Source organism: Oryzias latipes, chromosome 3 (assembly GCF_002234675.1).
Source record: "Oryzias latipes chromosome 3, ASM223467v1".
NCBI lineage: Eukaryota > Metazoa > Chordata > Actinopteri > Beloniformes > Adrianichthyidae > Oryzias > Oryzias latipes.
This window is the reverse complement of record NC_019861.2, coordinates 12,327,731-12,349,760: the sequence shown is the minus strand read 5'-3', so window position 1 is coordinate 12,349,760 and position 22,030 is coordinate 12,327,731. Positions and strand designations below refer to the sequence as shown.

Genomic DNA, 22,030 nt, shown 5'->3' with positions numbered 1-22,030 from the left:
TTACCAGGGAGGGGGTGATATTTTAAACCTGAGAGCTTTCATATTTACCCCACTGAGCTGGACTGACCTTGCCATTTGGTGGTGTGAGGAAGCTGGGGACTACTGATAGGGAAGAGAAGAGGCAAAGAGAGAAGTCCTTTAACCTCTGGCTCCTCGATAAACAAGAGCAGGCTGCCTTTACCAACAGAAGACTCCCCAGACTTCAAGAAGACAACGATCATAACAAAGCAACAGCGTTAAACTGAAGGTTTAAAGGCAAGGATAGAGGGAACTACATCCGAGGGGGACAACAAGCAGCCACACTGAGCTGACTGTTACTCCAGAGGAGGAGTTGCAGTTGCCGGCTAGGGCAGGTCCCGAGGCTGGCAGGGCTGGCCCTACTGCTTCTCCACCTCCATTTTTTTCCCTTTTTTCCTTCTCCTCCTCCTTTAACAATCCTCCAAACTGCTGTGCAGTGATGGACATGCAGGCACAGCTCCTGAGCAACAAAGGAATGCTCAGAAATTCTTGACAAATTCATTGCTAGTGAGAGGGAAACCCTTGGGTTTTGCTGGTCAATTAAAGGACCCTCCACTGCTGCACTGACTGAGGTTTTGTGCTCTCATCCTCTTTTGGCACTCACTGGTTGAGTGCAGTAGGACACTGAGGATCTTTTTTATACGTTTTGTTTTTCTCAGTTTTTCCTCATTTGAAAACCGGAACAGTGGCGACCTTTTCTATAGCACGGTGCAAGGACCAGCTCCACTCACCCAAAATGAGCCGCTGGCTGAAATGCACCTCCATGCACTTTGTATGTATCTGATGCTTGTAGTTTTCTTTTAATTTATTGCAGGTTCTTTTTACAGTTCAACTTTTTTCTGTGCTTTTTTATTTATTGTTTTATGGGAAGTAAAGTCTAACATGGCAAAGTAAGACTGTCTTGTATTGTGATTATTTATTGTTATACTTTTGGCTCATAAATTTGTCAGTTTTAAGTCATTTGTTTTGCATGGAAGCTTAAAAACATGAAGCTGTCTTCCTATGATTGTAGCTCCGAGTCAAAAGTTGTAGACGTTTAAGGGTGCAATGCATTGTAGTATTTATTTGTTTTAGTCTCTAAATGCAGAAATGGAAGGTCTCTATCTTCTCTAGATCTTGGTACTGTAAATACATGTTAGAACTGATCTAAAAACAAAGTGCTTGTTCCTATTGCACAATTAAGACCTGGGCTGCCTTCCTTTTATGGAATCAGGTATGCTTGTGTGCTAAATCAACAGCTCACAGAGAATCAGGTGTCAGTGTGTTGCATGTAAAGTCTTGGCCAGCCTTTGGCTCATAAAACATTGTCCGTCGTGTATCTAATATTTGAATTCTGTCATTGTCAGAACACGGACTGGAACAAGTACGATGATCGGCTGATTAAGGCAGTGGAGCGTGGAGAAGTGGACAAAGCTGCAGCTGTTCTCAGCAAGAAAGGCATCATCCCCACCAAGCTTGATGTAGAGGGACGCTCGGCGTGAGTAACACACACACACACACATCTGCACACACTAGAGTAAAAACAAAGCATGTATGAAACTCTTTCTGCAAGGAAATCAGCAACAAGATGTGCAAATGTGCAAGGTCATCTTGCTGACCCTTTATTTTTATTTTATTTTTTTGTCTCAGCATCAAAAATTCCTTCTTTGAATATTTCAACACTAACGAATGTAACTTTTACCCTTTTGAACCCAATTAAAATATTTCATTCTAACAGTGCAGTTTTGTTCTGTCGAGTCTCCTTTTTGTAGAGCTTTCTTTTCTTTTTGTGCCCAGATGCACTGAGGTCAATGTAGGAGTTGGGGAAAGAATGCTTTTGGTAACTGAAGCCTTGGCCACACTGGTCAGAAGCTGTTTATGTTGTTCCAGCAGGAAATGACTCCCTTGGAAATCAGATCCACCGCAGTGTTTCCAAAACTAATGCATTTAAACCCTATTATCATGACTGCTTGACACCAGGATTCTCCCCATTTTCTAAATTAAGACTGTTTTGTGGAAACATGAGGCCTTCCAAGTTTTTTAGATGTCAGAATTTTGCAGACTATATAGTTTTTTTTTATTTTAACGTTGCTAAAAGTAAAACACTAGAAAAACAATGAGAGTTTATAGTGGCCCAGTCTAAAAGTGATGCCTGCATTTGCCCCTAATGCCCCTTTTTTTAGGCTATCATAGTTGGTTCAACCATGTTGCTAGGGGTTATCATAAAGCCTGGACTTTGAAAACAAGATAGTGAGATGGTAGGCATTTGCTTTTCCTTCCTAACTTAAAAAGATAAAAGACCAACTATATGGGAGTTCACTCTAATTTTATTTTGTGCAGCAAGTTTATTTTGACAAGAGTTTTGTTAAATGATAAAACCACAACCTACTCTTTTGACCTGTATTGAATTGTTAGGTCAGCACTGATTAGACAAATGATGGATGGATATGAATGAGCTGAGCTGTACTAGCAGCTAACAGGTCCTCTAATAAAGGGGCTGGTTTTTATCAGATCTCCACTCAGGGCTGTGTTTTTCAGCCCCACAATAAAATACTATAGAGTTTTCTGTATTCAAACACTGTCATCTCATCTCTTACTGTTTAAACTTCATCACAATGACTCAAACATAAAAGCAACTTGCAGTACTTGAAAATATAGTGGGAGAGGTGAGACTGTTCTTTTGCCAGGTCTGTCCAAAATAGGAAAAAAAAGAACCGTAATCACAGCTTTGCAGCTGGCCACACACAAAGCAAAAGTCTTATGGCACTCCCGGTTCCATGAACTCCATTGTAGGACTGGAAGTATTGAGTTTTGTGTTTAAAAATTGTGACCTCTTTTTTTAGAATTTAGTACAAAAGTTAAGGACCAGGTCCACCTAAAGCTGTTTGGAAATGCATTCAAGGTTACTTTACAAAAAAACATTTTTTCAAATGGAAACTAGAAGAATTAATCCGAGTGGTCCCACTGATCACAACTAAAAAAAGAAAAAATAAGCAAAATGCTCCACCAAAAATTGTTTAAAAAGATAAAGTAGTACTCAGAAATACAATTGTTACCTTAATTTTCTTCAAATATGTCCTCTGTCATCAGAAAAATGCCAGAAGAACGTGTTTAAAAACTCCAAAAACACATTTTTTGTTGTGGTGGGTCTTTAAGGGGTCCTGTAACCCAGTGGTCCCCAACCACCGGGTCACGGGACACTTAGCACCGGGTACCGGGCCGCGGGAAATTTTGGCACCGGGACGCACAGAAAGAAAAAACAATTTGCATTTATTGTTTTTTTTTCGAAAAAAGCGTTTTATTTTGAAAAGTGACCGGAGTCTCTCTGTTACATCCGTCACACTTAACGCACGTCAAAGTCGTGACACCAAACATCACGTGATACACACCTTGCGTTGCACCTCAACCCCCCCACCGGTCCGCGGTAAACGTGCCTTGCGTTGTACCGGTCCGCGGTGACAAAAAGGTTGGGGACCACTGCTGTAACCCTTTTGCTATCTTGTGGGGTCAAAATGACCCCACCCTTACATTGACGTGTTCTCCCTACCATGACAAAGGTGGATAAAGTACTGGTGTCCATGTAATCCATGGAGACCAGTGAAGATCACAAATCATTGAAGAAAAAAGGTTCAGAGCACTGTCTAGTGGGTCTAGATGACCCAACTCCCAATGTTAAAGTGCCTTGGATAGCACAAGGGATACATTGATCTGAACATAAAAAAAAACAAATTGGGTGATTTCATTTTTTTAAATTAATTTATTTTTAATTTTTAAAAATTAATTAATATGTGGATTAAAAAATGCTGCCACAGTTTTGACCTGGAAGGTTCACTTCATGACACAAGGCTCAGCTACTGACTTATACTTTATGGTTTAGTCTCTCATCTCCCCAACTTTAAAAATAGCAGTCATATTTTGTAGACTGTCAACTTGAAGTGTGCCCAAGGAGCAGGTGTAAAGATGAAATGGCAGTGCTGAATGGGCTTCCTTAACTGTAAGCATGTCACTGAGGCCTCAGATGGGACACGCCATACGTGTGTTCAAATCAAACTCTGCAGAGAGATGGAAGGAAAATGACATGCTCCAAAGGTCTAACACGCAAACCTTAACAGCAGCTAGTGTAAACGACACTAATGTGAGCTGTCACTCCATTTTTAGCAATAGTCATGAAAAAAATCCTGCACTCTTTTAAGTGTACAGCCTGAACTTGTCAGTTGTGACCACCTAACTTGATTTGCCCTGGTCAGCTTCCTGTCTGCTCTGTGCCCCACTTAGGGTCGTGACCCCCTGCTTCTCCCCAAGAGACTGATCTCTCCTGCCATCAACACAGCTTTTAATACCCCTTACCAGTGTTGAGGTGACAGCCTCGCTGTCTCCTTGGCAGATACCTTTGAGTTAACGCGTAAACGGTTCATGTGGCTGGGATAGGCTGAGGTTAGCTTACACACAGGAGCCTTAAACCCCCCCCCCCCTGACTGCTTATGCTGCTGTGGGTTCAGCCGAAGATGTGCAAGGAGACCTTTGAGTAAAAAGTTAGTACTACAAACCCAAAAAACAGTCAAGAAAAAGTCTGAGCATATAAAAAATGTGGAAAACATTGTTTTTTTTTAATACCATCTGCTCAGGTATTAAGGCTAATTTTGGTAGAAGAGGGTTGTTGCTCTTGTTTCTGTTTCTTCTTTTTTAAAGTCACATTTGTTATTATTCTCATCTAAGATGCAGATTGTTTTGACAGCAAGGTCAAAGTCTAGTATTCATCTTTAGATGTCATCCTCCCCCTTTTCTTTTACATTTGCTCTGTGCCATGTTTGTCTCAGACACTGACTGAATCCTCTCTGGATTTGAATCTAGTTTTTTTTATTTCCCAGATTTCATCTGGCAGCAGCACGAGGACACCTGGAATGTCTCAATCTCCTTCTGGGACACAACGTTGATATCACAGCAAGCGATGCCACTGGTGAGTTTTGGTTGGTTGGGCTTTTGTTGTTTTGTAGTTTCTAAGTTAACTGTGTCCTAACTAGTTCGATAAATTCTGATCCAAAATTGTCGTAAAACAGGCCTGTTGCACTTTCGTTGGTAAAGAAGGACAGAAACATTTAGAATTGAGACTGAACATACATTGGGTTGTAAGTTAAAGTTTGTAGTCAGTTCCATTTAATGGCACTACTGATGAAAGTTAGTAAATGATGATTATATCAGTTTAGAAAATGCTACTGAGTGAAAAATATGTTCAACTTTGGAGCTTTTGCTTTATAAATAATACTGTGCTTGGGGATCTTTACTTTAATACTCCTACAGACAACATATTTTCTCCATATCTTAATTAGTGCTGAATGTTAAACGTGTTAAATAAGAATTACGGTACATAACTGTTAATTCATCTTTTTTATGCAAATAATTTTTGATTAAACTTTTGAAATCCTTTTAACCCAGTCCATTTAAATGATTAAAACTGTCATTTCTTTCATTAAACACTTATAATGCCCAAAGTCTCACTCCCACCATCGTTTAATCTATTATAAAAGCATTCCCAGTGGTCTGTTAATTGTGATTGTGACATTTTAGCCCCCATTTTCCAGGACATAGTTTCTGCAGAGCAGCAATAGATCATTAGAAATTCGCCTTTGAGTTGTAGGCGGGCCTAATGATGTGGGGAAGCCTGCCCCCATTTCCCATCATCCTCATTGTTCATATTAGATCCCACTAACATCCCCCCACCACCAACCCAACATTATGGTTGCTGCAAAAATGACGAGTAATATTGGAGCTTTACAGCTGATTGTAGCTTCTGTGCCACAACTATAAGCTTTTTCAAACTGCATTTTTTCCATCTGCTTCTGATTCATAACGATTTTAATAAAGAAATACTCAGAAATGCAAATTTGAGCTTAATTTGCTCAATACATGCCCTCCATCATGAGAAAAATGCTACAAGAACACAAAAAAACACGTTTCTTACATTTACATTTTAAATTAATAACCATAACAATGTTTTAGAAATCTGGAAAGGTCATAGCTTGAGTATTTTGGTCATTGGCAGACTCTGACGCAACGTCAATTGCACTCATGAGATGCAAACATCAGTACAGAACTTATTGCTTTTTAATGAAGGTGATTTTCTTTTGTAGGCAAAAGTGCTCTTCATCTGGCGTCGAGAAATGGACACTTTGGGTGTGTGCAGAAACTGCTGCAGGTAAAACAAACGCAGACCTTGAGCGTTATTTCCCTATGCGAGGAGGAGAAACATGAATGTTGGTTTTTAGGATTTTATTTTAGAACCTCTATACTGGTACATGGTGTATCTAGGCACCACTGTAATGTAGTTTCATGTAGCAGCCTCCCAATATGTGGCCAGTCAGAGCAGTTTCCCTTTCAGCACCCCTAAATAATTATTACCAACTACTTCTGGCTGCTGAGCCAAATCCATATCAGTCAACAGTAGGCTGATGAGTCACTGTGTCTCTCTGGGGATTTATGTGTTTACAATGTGGGGGGTTGGCTTCATTATTGTGCTCCTAAAGTATTGTAAGCCTTCTCCCACTTTCATTCTGTCACATGGCAATGATCTAATGGAGGTCACGGCTATTGGTGGGGGATTGTGGGTGGTGTTGACATGCTTTCTGTCTGTTCTTAGTGCCGTCATTGCACCTCACAAAGTGGGTGCCAACACTCTCTAACTCTACTATCTTACCCCCCCCCCCCCCCATACTGTGCCGTCATCTCCCACTGCAGCCCCCCCCCCCCCCCTTCTGTCATTTGAGCATGTTGATAATTTTTGCCCCTTGTTGCTAGAGGGAGATGGGGGTTTCAGAATGGGCGGGCAGAGCTGGCTGGTAGTCTTACCTAGCAACATCAAGCCAGAGTTGGCACTGATCCTGAAGGCTTTCATCACCGCCTTCATCCCCACAGAAGTGTAGTCACTGGTGTCCTGCCATCTGAGTGAGCGTGGAGAGACATAAACACATCAGCACAGCGCCACACTGCCTGAAATGCCCCGCCCTGTTTCAGCATGTACGGAAAAACCCTTAGAGCAAACTACCATTTTTGTTTTTCAAGATTCTTTTTAAATCTACTGCAGTTATAGTCAAAGAAAATCATTGCTTTATTGTAAAAATAAATAATCTGTTTGCTAGGATTATAATTTAGAGATAAGAACTAATCAGTCAGGGGGGTATTCCAGGAAGCATGTTTAAACTAGCCTGACTTTGAGCCTGAACTCTGGCTGAAATCCGCCTGAACTTGCTTACTCTGGGTATGTCGGTTCCAAAAGACCGGATATGAGTTGGCGTAATTACGCTCGACTTGGTAACCCTGGGTTAACGCACGGTACATAAAGACATTCTCAATAGATCGCCGATTTCTGGAGTCACCATGGAAACGCGTGGAGAAAAAAAAAAGAAAGAGCTGTACTTAAGTGAGACGGAGTCTGAGATTTTAATGACAGCGGAAAAAAATTACAAGTCCATCAAAAAAGTAACATGGCTGAAAAATAATTTAAATAATTTAGTTAAATTAATTCAAACTCAATAATTGTTTATACAACTCAAATTGACGTATTTATCTAAATAAATGTCACATTACTCCATTAATCTTTTTTCCATCTTAATTACTTATATTTCTTGAACTTTCATATGTCTAAGTTTGAGCCGGCAGATATGCTCATTTTTATAACTATAAAAAGAACGGAAAAAAAATGCACCGAGTGCAAAAATTCATTAAAGAATATTCCGTCACTATCATAACATGCTATGGTGGTAGGGGTGCTATATAAACTCATCATCCTCTACTTTACTCTCACTCATGGTGCAGAGACGTAAGCGTAGTAAGACAAAATAGCTCGGCAAAACACGGTGAAACACGGTAAAACAGCTATACAACTAAACACATTTTGTAAAAAACCCACACTTAAACCCAAATCCGTCCAGACAGGCAAAGGGAATGATATCCCAGAATCCCTTGCGGTGCCGATCTAACGGCAGCACCAAAGTTACACCTACTTAATTGAATTAATTTGAACGAAAGGAGAATAATTGTCTGAAAACTACGTGTTATTTTTAAGGTGACCTAACAAAAAAAAATGATTTATCTTAACTGAAGCAAATAATTACGTTAGATCAAAGTAAAAAAGTTTATCTTTCCAACATCCATATGTGGTCTTATCACCCTCTCATGGTGGAAAAAGTATTATCTGAGCTTTTTCATCCACTAAGTCATCTTTAAATGGACACACCATGCTGCTTCACCTCTCTGTAAACAAACTAAGCTTCAACTAAACCTGCTCCAGACCAGGTTATGTTCAGAGCATGAGTTGCCATGGTAACTTGACCTACCCTGAAACATACCTCCATTTCTGGAACCAAATGCTGAGGTTATCAACTTCCTTAGCCTCAAACTTATCATGGGAGCTAGCATAACCTGCTTTCTGGAATACCCCCCAGGTGACTTAAGTGGAGTTAGTATCCTGTAAATCTCTTTTAAACTGACTTGTTGATCATATAAAGACAGTAGCATTTAGTGACTTAATATGGTCACCATGACTTAAAAAAATTAAATTAAATGATACGTATTCAGGGATGCCTTGTGGAATAAGATCATGCAAATAATATGAATGTGTTCATGCCATTTCTCCAGCACAACTGTCCAGTTGGAAATGTGGACCTACAGGGACGGACTGCTCTACATGATGCTGGTGAGACAACACTGTGGTCTGAGTTCCTCCATTCAGATTGTCTCCGCTCTACATTTGTGGTTTCATTGTGTACTGATAACCTTTTTTCCATATTAGAACCTAGATGTTTATTTTATGCAATATTTATTGCAATACTTAAGTTGGTGGTTTTTGTTTCCATAAGCTTGTTTTTTGTTGTTGTTGAAATAATTTAAGTCAAAACCTTTATAGGATTTCACCATCGAAATTCTTACTGTGATTACAAACATGAATGAGTTGAAAAAGTTCATTCATTATGGAATGTTTCAGGTTTGTGCCTTTTTCACTGTGAATTCTGTGCATGCTCATGCCACACAGCTGAGTGAATGTGCATGTTTTTCAGAGATCAATGAGCTGAAATACCCATCTTTGTTCCTCTGTTCTGCAGTTATGGCAGGCTGCTGCTCCTCTGTGACACTCCTCTGTGACAGTGGGGCCTCTGTGAATGCCAGTGATCTAGTGAGAATTTCATTTTCTTATCATATTGTGTTGAGAAAACTTATTTGTATTAAGCAAATGTTTTCCCCCCCGTCTTGTAAAATGTAATTCAGTTTGATCAGCATGAAATGTTTTACACTGTCCACTTGAAAGGAGGCGTATCAGCTCTCTGGATTGTTGTTGGGCTCGTCGCTGAGAGGCAGTTCTCACATGAGAATCTGCATGAATCTTCTTTGCTGAAGAGTGTTCTTGTCTGTTTTTATTGCAGGAAGGCAGGACACCTCTGATTCTGGCCACACAGATGTGCCATCCACGCATTTGTCAGTTGTTGCTGGAGCGGGGAGCTGACATCAAACTCAGAGACAAACAAGACAAGTAATGACTGCAGAATTCAGGCTCTGATTTTTTGTCAGAATCATCATCTTTGGTCATTTAAAGGGCCTTTATCATGCAAAATCTACTTTTTGAGCTTTTTACTGTATTATAGTGTTCATTCCTCCCAAAAAAACAACCCCAAAGTGGTATTTTGATCCATTAATGCACTTCTGAGTATTCCTCTTAAACCCTACTTTCTGAGCACCAGCCCCTCCCAAGCCACAAAAACAAGTGGATCAGGAAGGGCTGTTATGACATCACAAAGTTTCATTGAAAAATCGTTTGTTGCTGTGCTAAAGGTAATATATTATCATACATATCAATATATTGTCACAATGACACCCAACTAAACATTTTAACAGAGCACTGTGTATCTCTCAAACTCACTTTGACATCTGTAAGAACAGCCACAGTTAATCCATATATAAAGTGCTTCAGCTTATGAGGCTCACTGTTGGATTTTTGAAAAACCTTAAGGCTTTTAAGTGTGTCTTATAGAGCGGCAAAGGTGCACCAAACTTTATAGCGCACTAAGCAAGACAAAAGACAGAAAATGTACTGTATTTCTCTCCTTCTCTCCTTGCTTTTATTTTGCAGTGATCACCATCAGGGACAAATTGGGTTTCAATTAGTTTGTAGCCTTTCTCACTCCAACTGTTTGTGGACTCTTGTAGGACGGCTCTGATTTTGGGCTGCGAGTTCAGGTGCAAGGACGCAGTAGAGGTGCTGCTGAAGAGCGGAGCTGATGTGAAGGCAGTGGATTCTTTGGGTCACGATGCGTTTCATTACGCCCGTCTCAGCCAGAACCCAGAGCTCACTGAACTTGTCAAAAATTACCTGGAGAAAGCCACCAAAGGTCAGACCAGCCTATGCCAAAGGTTGTTAGACACTCTAGACTTGCCTAATTGGTGCTATAGATTTCCACTCCGTTTAGACATGTTTGACATTAGAGGCACTGGTTAAGCACTTCCAGACCCAGACAGTGTTCAGTCTTAATATTCCTCAGGTCAGTTGTTTTAAGAAAGAATTAGCCTAATAAAATCTCACCCAGCTTTTAAAAAAATGTTAAAATTTAAACATTTGGCAGTGTCGAATATGCTTTCCTTTACTATCTGTTCAAAAAATAAAGGCTTATTATATCTTGATAAGAACTGGAAAGAACAGTTTTTCCTGTTTTCGCAGATCGGGAGGCTGCAAAGTTGGAGCAGAGGAAACGACAGGTAATTGGCCAGCAGTCATACAGAATCTTTGAAACATTTTTATTCTGTGCTTCTTTCTAAAGTTCATTCTCAGTTGTACATGACTGCCATCTAGTGGTTGTATTCAGAGGTGCACTTGTTGCCCAACATAATGCAAAAATATCTGTTTTAAAAATGATCCCAGCAATCAGTGGAGAGAACGGAGGCAGCTGAGGCCAACCGACGAGACCTGATCATCCGCGTATGCCCTCTATTTTATTACCCTGCTTTTACGCAAGGTTTTTTAGTTTAGCAAGATGTTAGCCAAAAGGTGTTTGTAACATTTCATAATTAGGTCGGATACAAATGTTCTTAAGCATGGTTGTGTATTTTAGGATCTGGAAAGGAAAAATGAGACCCTTCAGGAAGGCCTCTGGAAGTCCCAGCAAGAGCAGAAATCTCTGTTGGATAAAGTCAACTCGCTGCAGCAACAACTCACACAGGTACGACTGCATTAGAGTAGAGCTTTATTTTCACGAAATAACAGACATTTCTATGTACTAACAATAAAGAAAAGCAAGTACTGGTTTGCAAAAATGTAATTATTCATCTGTGAGTAGATCATACCGGCAGGGATCCAAATGTTTTTGCACAGGTTTGGTGTGTTTAGTGTTTGTGTTTTGCTTTAGAGTTGTTTAAAGGTTCCAAATACATCTAAAGCTGGCAGTGTGTACTGATGAATATTTTGAAGGAAAGTCAGTGAAGGTTCTTATTCATCCAGGTGGTGATGTCCTGAAGTGGAGTCATAGCAACTTGACTTAAAACCTTTTTCCTTGAAACGTTTCACTGTTCATCCAAGTGGCTTCATCAGTCTGAGTGGTGGTTTCTCTTTAATGAGCCAGGAATGTGGACGTCTCACCTGGAGGATATAAATGTGAACTGACTCCTGCACCACTCAGACTGATGAAGAAGCCACTTCAATGAACAGCACAATGTTTTAAGGAAGAAGTCCAGTTGGTATTAGTCAACTTCAAGGTGTTCTAAAGGATAGAAAACAGCGAATTATTGGATCAGTTTACTGCTTTTTTTCATCTTCAAATTTTCTGTTTTATCTGTCCTCTTTCTGGTTTAAGGTTGAAAGGCAGCACGCTTATGCAAAACTCTAAGGGCTAACCTTACAACATGTTAGGGAGAACCTCATATTCTTTGCCTGTAGCTGCCTGCACAATGTCATGTAGTATTTAGGTAATGTTTTTACTTTTATAGGAAAAGAAGACAGTGGAAAAGGCCAACAAAGAAGTGAGTAACCAGTTGTTCTACACAAAGAGGTGCCATGAACAGTCTGTGAATCAGATGTGTGTGGATAACTCGCACATGAAAACCATTAATCCTGAAGTGACAGCTGGTGGAAGAACAGTGTGTGGAGAAAGTTCTGGAAGTGCAGAAAACACAGGATTTCTCACTCAGAACTTTTTCATCTCATTTCTAATGTACTCTTGGCATTTGCTTTAAAATTTTAAGTGAATGAATATGTCTGCTGGATCTGCGATTAAGTACTTTAGAAATAGACAATTTTGTGTCCTGTAAAAAATGTGCATCTCAAAGATTGTCATTTATCATCTCGATAAAGATCCGCCTTCAGCTGCTGTTGTGAACAAACTGTGAAATGTTGTGTTTTTACTGCCAGCTCCATTTTCAGCCTCTTCAATGCCGCTCTAGCTGCAGACAGAAGGAGACTCTTTATGTGGCTGCAAACTTAAAAACGACTCTTACAAACGTTCAATCACAGAACAGTTCGTGTCCAGGTCAATGTTTTTGTCTAGATCAAGTCGAGGCATTTTATGTATTGATGTTTGTTTCTCTGTTTTTTGTTTTTGCTTTTATCCAAACATGGGTTTGTCTCTTTTTCATAAAAACTAAATTAATAAAACATTTGCTTTTGTATCATTTTACATCAGTTTAATGGATAATATTGATCATACTTGTGCTTTGTCGTTGTAACTTCGCAGAGAGAAGACTTGAAGGTGTTACTGTCAGTCAAAGACCGCGAGGAAGGAGCCCGAGGCTCAGAGACGGTCAAAGTTCAGCTCCGGAGTGCTTTGGTCAGTCACTTCACATAGAGCTGATTTTTTTTTTTTTAAACCTTTTTAAATTTACAGTTCTAAGTACATTTAGGGGTCAAATCATTTTTAAACTTGGCTAATTTTTTTTGAAACAAAGAAATGAATAGAAAACAACTTCAATTCAGACGTATAACTGTTTCATCTACAGCCTTTCATACGATGTTAACTTGATGTTTTCACAGGGAGAGTACTCTGGACAATCTGTTATTAAAGGTTAGTTTTGTTTTAGAGTTTAGATTGAAGACCACTGTCATTTTTTTTCTTAAAACACAGCGTCCTTATGTGATATTCTCTTGTAGGTAAAGAAAACATTTTAGTCAATCAAGCTCACAGCCTGGACACCGATCAAGTAAGTTTCCACCCAAAAAGTTTGTATAACCTGCCTGTTTCTCTATGTAAAGGGGAAAATGAGCATACTATTCAAAAGTCCTGAAAAACCTGCCAGCTGTCAGAGCTCCAAGTCAGACCTTCATCACCTTTCTGAAGTAATCAGCAAATGTGTAATAGAGATGATGGTTCAATTCAACACAAAAACTGTCTGGTTTCTCAAAAAATGTGATGTTTTCAGAATCAGAATCAGAGATACTTTATTGATCCCACACGTGGGAAATTTGTTTGTTACCATAGCAACTGACAGCAGAGGGAAAAAAAAGACTTAGAATTAAGTTAAAAAAAAAAGCAAAAACAAGAAAATGTAGCATAAATACAGACATCAAGGTATTGTAATTTAAAAAGCTATTTACAGAACAGTGCAAGTAAAAAGATGTGCAAAAGAAATGTGCAAAATAGAAAACAAATAAATAGGTAATAAAAGATGTGCAAAGGTTATCTTTTGCATTGTGTGTTGTTGTACAGGGTTATTGCATTGGGTATGAATGACTTTTGGTACCGGGCAGTTTTGGAGCGGAGCTGTCTAAGCCTCCTAGAGAAGGAGCTCCACTGTTTGTTCAGAAGAGGGTGGAGAGGATGCTCTGGGTTGTCCATGATTGAAAGGAGTCTGTTCAGGGACCTCCTCTTCATCACTGCTTCAAATATGTCCTGTTTGCAGCCAATGACAGCCCCGCTTTCCTGATCAGCTTGTTCAGTCTGTTGGTGTCACTGACCGCAATCCTGCTTCCCCAGCAGACCACGGAGGAGAACAGGGTGCTGGCTACCACAGACTGGTAGAGGATCCCCAGCATCTTGCTGCACACATTAAATGACCTCAGCTTCCTTGGGAAGTAGAGTCTGCTGCAGGCCTTCTTGTACACAGCAGTGCTGTGGCTCCTCCAGCTCAGTCTGCTGTCGATAGTCACACCCAGATATTTATACTCCTCGACCGCTTCTACATCCTTGCCCAGGATGCAGAGGGGTTGTAAGACAGTCCTTTTCCTCCAGAAGTCGATCACCATCTCCCTGGTCTTGTCCACATTGAGCAGCAGTGAGTTAAATGATGCTTTTAGGTAGTAACTCCATAAAAAGTGAGAAAAAATAAATAAAATGGAAAATCTTGTAATGATGCATGGAATGGGATCATGAGATTCTGTGAGAGAATTCAGGGTTGATGAGTCTCTATCAACCAGAAGAAACTGGAGCAACATGAAACATTTCCATTGAGTGTTCAAAATTGGATTTTGAAAAAGAAAAAGTTTAATGAAACAAAAATGTCTTGTTCTGTGCCAAAAACACCATTTTGGCATTATCTCATGTCGTTTGTAATATTACCTTCATACAATACAAGCGCGTTATTAATTTGAAGCCCTTTCTAAATCTGATCTACAAGCATATCTGGCTTGACATCAGCTCCTTGTTTTCTTCAAGGAGGGATGTGGGAGAAAAACAAGAGGAGTCCTGGACAGATAGTTTTTCCTGTTACGTTTGTGTGGACCACAGGAGAACACGAACCTCAGATCTATGATAGTATGCGTGACACAGCATCCAGCCCTGGAGGAGCGCTGCCTGCATCCGTATGCGGTTCACTGATGGTGTAATTTTGGAAAAGATATCTGGCAGAGTTGTGAGAATTACTCCTGCGGCTGACTGTGCCAGAAGAAGCAGCTTGCAGTGAAACCGATGCCAGCGAGAGCTGAAGGGAAACCACAACAGCAATCAATCACACGTGGCCATGGTTCCAGCATCCCAGCCAGAACAGAACCATCTCAGAATTTTCCTGTTAGTAAAAAAATGGAGTCTGGAGATCTGGTTTATACAGTATATAGTCAAAACTGTAGTCAAGACATTGAAAGACAAAACCGCTGCACATGTTCTTGATCTTAAACAACTATGGACTAAAGGCAAACACTGTTAGATCATGGCTGTATGAAGTGCGGGGATCAAAGATTTTAAGGGTACAGCTTTAAAAAGCTAATCATGTCCCAAAGCATGTTGTGTAACAAATAAATTATGGGAATGTCTCAATAGTTTGGTTCAAACTCAGAAGTTTGTCTTACTTTTCCCTCTTGTAGATGCTCCAGAAACCTGCCGTTTCACGACCAGCATCCAAACCCCTGGAGAGGAGTCAGGCAGTGGGAAGCTGGGATCTCTCTGAGGTGGATGCTCTTCGATATGAACTTGAAAAAGTCCGCAAAAGACAGCAGGCGGCAGAAGAGGACACGATGAGGCTTCAGTCCGCTTTGAGCCGCAAAAGCCGAGAGTGCCAGGAACTGATTCAGAGTCGAGACGCCATGCAGAAACAGGCTGAGCAGCAGGTGCAGGAACTGGAGGATGCCTTGGGAGATGTCCAGAAGAGGATGCTGGATTCAGAGTGTAAAGTCAAACAGCTTCAAGCACATGTAGTGGCCATGAAGGAACATTTGGGAGGGCAAGCCACAGAAGAACTCCGAACCCAGCTCCAGGATGTGAAGGCAAAGTATGAAGGTGCTTCAGCTGAAGTGGGTCGTGTTCGGAACCGTCTGAAACAGAGTGAGAAAGCTCTAGAAGAATACAAGGGCAGTGAGAGCCAGCTGGCCACAGAGTTAGAAAGGCTGAATCAGGAACTGGGAGGTGTGAGCGCAGAACGGGACGAACTGGCAGTCGCCTTCTTGGAGATGCAAAATCAGCTCAGAGATGCCCACACGAAATATGCCAACACGGTACCTGCTGAGAAGTTTGACAACATGAAAAACCTGCTGACAAACGCAGTGGACGAGAAGGAACGGCAGCTGGCTGAGTTGAGAGAAGACTACGATCGAGTACTGGAAGAAGTGGCCGAGCTCCATCGAAAGCTCGACAGCCCGTCATCCAAGGGAGGGTCCGAGGTGGTCACAGTTGAGGAGCATCAAAGAATACGAGCAGCTCTGGAAGAACAGAATGCCTCTTTGAAGAAAAAGCTGATGGACGTGACTGCAAAAAGTCAGATTCTTATTCAAGAGGTCAAGGACAAAGATGCGCTGCGACAGCAGTTGGAGGAAGTCAATTCCAGGATGGACCATGACTTCATACCCATTAAAGACCACGAGGAGGTTCAAAAGAACATGGTAGCAACCCTTGAGGATCTAAAGGACCAACTGGTGGAAACCAGCGAAAGTTGTGGAAAAGCAGAAGCCCAAGTCCAGCAACTTCAAAATGAGAAGGCCACACTGCAGAAGACAATCAGCCACCTCCAAAGCACCAGTGACCGTCATCAGGAGGAAGTGGAGGCGCTGAGGTCAGAGAATGCTCAACTGACGAAGAAACTAGATTTAGTGGAGAAGAAATGTGAAGACAAGGATAAGGAATGTGGACAACTGGCAGTGCAGAACCAGAGCCTGAAAAAGAGCATGGAAACCCAGTATGTTTCCAGAGAGCAGCACGAGAAGGTGAAGGTGGAGCTGACTTCCATCTTAGAGAGCGTGAAAGGTGAGATGTTGAAGTTGGAGGCTGGGAAAGTAGAAAGTGGTCAGGAACTGAAGAATGTGAGAGAAGAGAAGGAGAAGTTGAAAGACCAGTTGGAAAAAGTGATGTCAGACATGAAGAGTAACCACGATAGCATTGAAGAGTTCAGGTCGGCCACTAACAGGCTTAATGCTGCTGTGGTTGAGGCAGAGAACAGAGCAAATGAAGCATCTGCAAAGTATGCGTTGGGTCAGGAGGAAATACTGAAGCTAACTCAAGAGCTGGAAGCCCAGAAGAAAGAACTTGATACAATACAAGAGGCTATTCAGTCCAAGTTTATTCCACTCACTGCTGCTGAGGAGAAGGAGAATTTCTACACTAACAAGCTGAAGGACCTGACAGAGAAACTGCTGGAAATGGAAGACAAGTACAATCAGGAAAAGTCTGCCAGAGAGCGCCACGCAGAGGAGAAGGAGAAACTACAAGCTGAAATGCAATCTGTTCAGCAGAGACTTGATAATGCCCTAGCTGCCAGTGGAAAGCACAAAGGAGAGGAGGAAGAGTTCAAAACTAAATACGAGGAGCTGACCGAGAAGTGGCTCAGTTTAGAGCAGCAGCACAAGGAGCTAGCAGTCCAGAAGGCTGATCTGGAGGCTCAGAGTGCCTTATCCAACACTCAGATTCAGAATCTGCAGGAGCGTCTAAAATCAGAGCTGACTCGGATAGCCACGTACGACACAGAGCTCAAATCCCTTCACGATGCCATGAGGCAAGCTCAAGCAGACTGCAAGAAAGCAAGAGAGGCTGAGCAGGAGGAAGGCCGGCGAGTCTCTGACCTACAGAAGCAACTCCAGGATCTCCACAAGCATCAAGCGTCTCTGCTGCAACAACATGCCGAAGCCAAGGAGGCCTTGGAAGCTGAAGTGGCCAAGCTTCAAACGGCTCTAGCCGAAGAGGAGGAGAGCAGCACCCAGAGGGCCGAAGACGTAACCGCCCTGCAATCCGAACTCCTGCAAGCCACACAAGCACTTGAAGAGAGCCGCTGTAAGGAAGAACAGATGACCCAGCTGAAAACCAAGGAGCAGCAACTGGAGGAGGAGCTTGCCAACCTGAACAGCAAGCTTCTGAGCTTAGAGAAGGAGCGTGAAGAGGCCAAAGAGGAGGCGGCGCAGGCCAGAGAGGGGGAGAGCAGGGCCAGGACAGAGATGGAGGCCGTCCAGGAAAAAGGACGTGCAGTTGAAAAGGAAATTAGAGAGCTGAAAGAGAGGTATGATGAGTCACTCAGCACCATCTGTGTTCTCCAGAAGAGGATTGAGACATCTGCCCAACAAACTGAAGCCAAAGACAAAAAGGTAGACCATGTTCTTTTGAAAATTCTCTCCAATGTCAGCAGTGTCTGTAAAAATGCTCAATACTTCTGCAGTTCATAGGTTTCTTTCAGGGTAAAACATTTATTGATTGAGTTTAAGGGGCATCTTTCCCTCGGCAGAATCCTTGGGTCCTTCCTGTTCATTGTGTGAAAGAACTGAGAGGTCACGTGTGTTTGTGTTTCAGATCACAGAGTTACTGACGGACGTGGAGCGGCTGAAGAAGGCCCTGAATGGCCTGTCCCAGCTGGCGTACACAAGCAGCAGCTCACCTAACAAGAGACAAACGCAGCACGCCGACACTCTTCAAGCCCAGATACACAGCCTCCAGCAGCAGCTGGCTGTACGTTCAGAACAAACCTCTGATACAACAAACTTATTTAGCAAAATGATTTAGCTTTTGGATGTGAAACAGTAACTCCCGGTAACTCTTTGCATCCCTCTTCTCTCATTGATAAGGATGCTGAGAGGCAGCACAGAGAGGTGGTTTCCATTTATCGGACTCATCTTCTCAGCGCTGCACAAGTGAGTTTTTGTAACCTTTGGTTAAAAGTGAACGCTCCCCTTTATTTATGTTTTTTCAAGGCAAAATAATTTTGACTTATTTATTCTTGAAAAATTTGATGCTGAAATAGTTTTTGTTTTGGATGGCAGGTTAAACGCTGGTTTAAAGGTTTCTTTTTAAAGTTAATTATTGCTATTTGAGTGTCGTCATTGCTGGGAGATCTTATCAATCTCTGAAATAATCCTAAGAGTCGGGAGGTCACGTTTGTTCTACAAAACCAAAACTGCCTTTTCCCTCTGCTTCACTATTATGCTGCGTTCACAACGAACACAATTCGCACGGCAAATTCGATTTGGATGCCTCGCTTTTGACGTGTCAAATTTGCTGCTGGACACTTGTCCAAAAGTTTATTTATATTATTGATACTCCAGACGCATGTGGGAGGAGCTACGACATTGCTACATGGAGGCGTTGACTGTATATCGTATTTACAGTACATGAGGATGTTGAGAGACCAGTTTTATTTATATTAAAGAGCTCTACAAAAGCATGAGCAAACACGTCTCCATCCATGTCTGGATTTTTGAGATCATTCAGACGCAGCACCATCTACTGCAGGAGCTGCGTCTGAGTGACGCTGCCTTCAGCGCTGCTTTTGTCTCCAAGGAGGGAAAATAAGAAGACAATTAGAGTTCAACAAAACAATATGATTTTCCTCTATGTTGGTTCTGGAATCTATCCGCTGATTACATCAACACGCCATGGCCAGAGCTGATTTCCCAATATGTTGACACGATGCGCCCATAAAGCGCTGCTGCCAGACCGACGTGCCACAGAGCCCCGATCGCGTCTGACAACGTTGACGCCCGAATCCCGTTTGATGTGAACACAGCTTAAGTGATTGATTCACAAAAGCCTTGTTGGTTATTTGAATGGGTGGATGGACTAAGATGATTTCCTAGACACTGCTGTGTCCGTAGCTGGCTTACAGGGATCTAACTGGAGATCATGTTTGGTTTCTCTCACAGGGTCACATGGATGAGGACGTGCAGGCCGCCTTACTACAGATCATCCGCATGAGACAGGAGTTTGTGTGTTAAAGCTTCAAGCACCTGCTGACTCAAATTCATCTCCTCTCTGTAGTTTGTTTCTACTGCTGCCCCAGGGGTGCCCAGTGTGTGTGTGTGTGTGTGTGTGGGAATGAGTGTGTCACAAAACCATGGTTCTGCAATCTGTTTTTTGTGTGTCCATACATTGATTCCCAGATATCCATGTTGTGGTTACAGATGACTAACTGCAGCTTCCATCATTTTTTCTTTTTTTTCAACTTTGAGCAGAAGTAGGAAATTTAATTTAGGCCATATTCCAAACAGAAAAATAAACAAAAGACTGTATTTTTAATTCATGTTACAAATCTGTGTTTCATTCTACCATGACTCATTTTGTCCAGTCATGGGGAGACACTTGTAAATGTTCAGCTTTAATGGGGACTGGACATGAACACAGACTACTTTTCACATTCCCACCTGAGGAGACACTATTTCCACACCCAACTGCCATCACTGGCTCAAATAAAGGGCAGATCCACATGTTTTCACCTCATGATTTACAGGAAGAGCTGCTGTAGTCGAGCTTCCTGTGACCATAAATGATTCTGCAAAAGACAGACGTCCGTCCGTCAACATTCAAATAACATGAAAGTAAGAATATTAAAGGGGGGGTGTTGATTGATACGGTCTAACTGCAGGAACTTTGAAAGCTGTTTCGATTCATAACATCTGGTAGAGTAAAAGCACCAAAACCTAAACTGTTGGCTCATGGGAGCTGATTAAGACTCATTGACTGGATTAAATAGATTTGTACTATAGAACTTTAAAATGTGTCCTTTTTTTTTTAGTAACTACATAAATCTGACATTCAAATAAAGCAGTTGTGTAAATATCTTAAAAACAATTAAAAATAATATTAAGATTTGACTTTTTTGATTTTATTGCAGTAGGCAGTGGTGACATCACTTCTGTACTTCCCTCCTGTTTATCTTTGATTTTGTTCTTTCCTTTAGAAATGATTAGGAATTTACAATCACAACTAAATCTTTTTGTAGATGATAGACTTCAAGTCTGATTTTAGTTGTAAAATTATTTATTGAATCCTTTTTGTCCCCACTTTCTACATCTCCTGCAGAGACTCAAAAACTCAAAAAATGTGAATCCTCCCTTTAGACCTTCACACCTATTGTTAGACTTCGGCTACACTCTGCAAATTAAACTTGATTTGAGGTTGGATTTTGGTCTTCTAAAGCTAAAAACCTTTTTCTTTTTGTCTTTTAAAAAGGTCTGCGTTAGTCCGCCTGGATTTGAGTCAGTGGAAATCTCTGTTCTGAAGTTTGCAGTGTCACCTTTTACAATTTTTGTTTTTGAAACAAGAGTGTCCTCTAGTGGTGGAACTTGGCAGGCCAAGTTGATAGAATTAGAAGGCATAGCAGCCCCGGGGTGCGCCGCTGTTTTTGGAAGCTGTAGTCGCCACTACTCGCCAGTGCTCCACAGCTAGAAGCTGTCTGGAACCTACATTCAGTTGGAAAAAACTGAATTATAACAAATTCTAAATTTTGACATTTTAAAATGCAATAACTGCAGCAAAGAGCCTGGCAGCTCCTTTAAGGCAGTGTTTGCCCCCCCCCTTACCTGAGTCTGGCCCTGGTGGGACAGTGTGTGTGTGTGTGTGTGTGTGTGTGTGTGGGGGGGGGGGGGGTTGTAACAGATGAGCAAGCCTCGATTTTTCATAGGTTTGTGTAATTTTGATACCAACAAATCTGATTTTCAGCAGGTCTGGAGCAAATGTCTTTTCCTGGGATTGGTTTCACTGAGGAAAACCCTTGCTAGTGTCTGAGCGGAACGTTTTTGGGTTCTGAAGGCCTCGTCTTCAGGTTTGGATCTGCAGACCTAAGGGGGAACGGCTCATTTTTGGTGACATTTCTTTCTTTTTCCTGACTTGTTAGGAATCCACTGTTAGGTTTCTAAAGATGTGCACTCTTTAACCAGTGTGTTAAAGCAGGCTGTTTTCTCTGGTAACATTTTGATTGTTAATCAGACGTTGAAAATATCAATTAAAGTGCCTAACATAGAAACTACGTTGTTGTTGTTTTTCTGTCCATACCCGTTTCCACAATCAGCATCTGACTTATCAATACACACTTGGAACGACGGAAATGTTCATTTGTTCAGGACTTTCATGTGGCTGTATCTTTGTTTCAGGACACGTTTGACTGCTTAGTTTGTCTGTGTTTGTGTGTTCAGCTACACACACGTGTGCCTCCCTCATGGCATGTTCATGTGGTTTCACTTCAAGTACAATCAGCCCAGGAATGAGAGCCGGCAGCCTCTGGCACACAGCTCTCACTTTTATCTTCAGGTCTGGGGCTTTCCTACTTTTTAATACTTGCGTTTTTCCTTATTGCGGAGATTTGTTTTTCATTAGAGGAGTGTTCATGGATGCTGAGAGCATCTCTCTAAATAAACCTGTGCTGTGAGGAAGCTCTGGATAACATT

At 41.5% G+C, this 22,030-nt stretch overlaps 1 protein-coding gene across 2 annotated transcripts in view; it reads left to right on the top strand.

The window, feature by feature from the left end:
• The window catches only part of uaca (uveal autoantigen with coiled-coil domains and ankyrin repeats), a 56,379-nt gene extending 34,767 nt beyond the window's left edge, over nt 1–21,612 (top strand). The window contains exons 1-19 of one of the 2 annotated variants that reach the window (XM_011488105.3): nt 58–790; nt 1,365–1,495; nt 4,866–4,954; nt 6,126–6,190; nt 8,629–8,686; nt 9,093–9,163; nt 9,411–9,517; nt 10,192–10,373; nt 10,700–10,737; nt 10,901–10,957; nt 11,091–11,198; nt 11,962–11,994; nt 12,705–12,797; nt 13,001–13,031; nt 13,118–13,167; nt 15,263–17,962; nt 18,165–18,320; nt 18,437–18,502; nt 19,511–21,612. In XM_011488105.3, coding sequence (XP_011486407.1) covers nt 755–790; nt 1,365–1,495; nt 4,866–4,954; nt 6,126–6,190; nt 8,629–8,686; nt 9,093–9,163; nt 9,411–9,517; nt 10,192–10,373; nt 10,700–10,737; nt 10,901–10,957; nt 11,091–11,198; nt 11,962–11,994; nt 12,705–12,797; nt 13,001–13,031; nt 13,118–13,167; nt 15,263–17,962; nt 18,165–18,320; nt 18,437–18,502; nt 19,511–19,582 — 4,143 coding nt within the window. In that variant the 5' untranslated portion in view covers nt 58–754 and the 3' untranslated portion in view covers nt 19,583–21,612. Of the gene's footprint in view, nt 1–57; nt 791–1,364; nt 1,496–4,865; nt 4,955–6,125; nt 6,191–8,628; nt 8,687–9,092; nt 9,164–9,410; nt 9,518–10,191; nt 10,374–10,699; nt 10,738–10,900; nt 10,958–11,090; nt 11,199–11,961; nt 11,995–12,704; nt 12,798–13,000; nt 13,032–13,117; nt 13,168–15,262; nt 17,963–18,164; nt 18,321–18,436; nt 18,503–19,510 lie in introns of those variants that run through there. The other variant, XM_011488101.3, reaches the window with a different exon arrangement.
• Nucleotides 21,613–22,030: the final 418 nt, after the last annotated feature.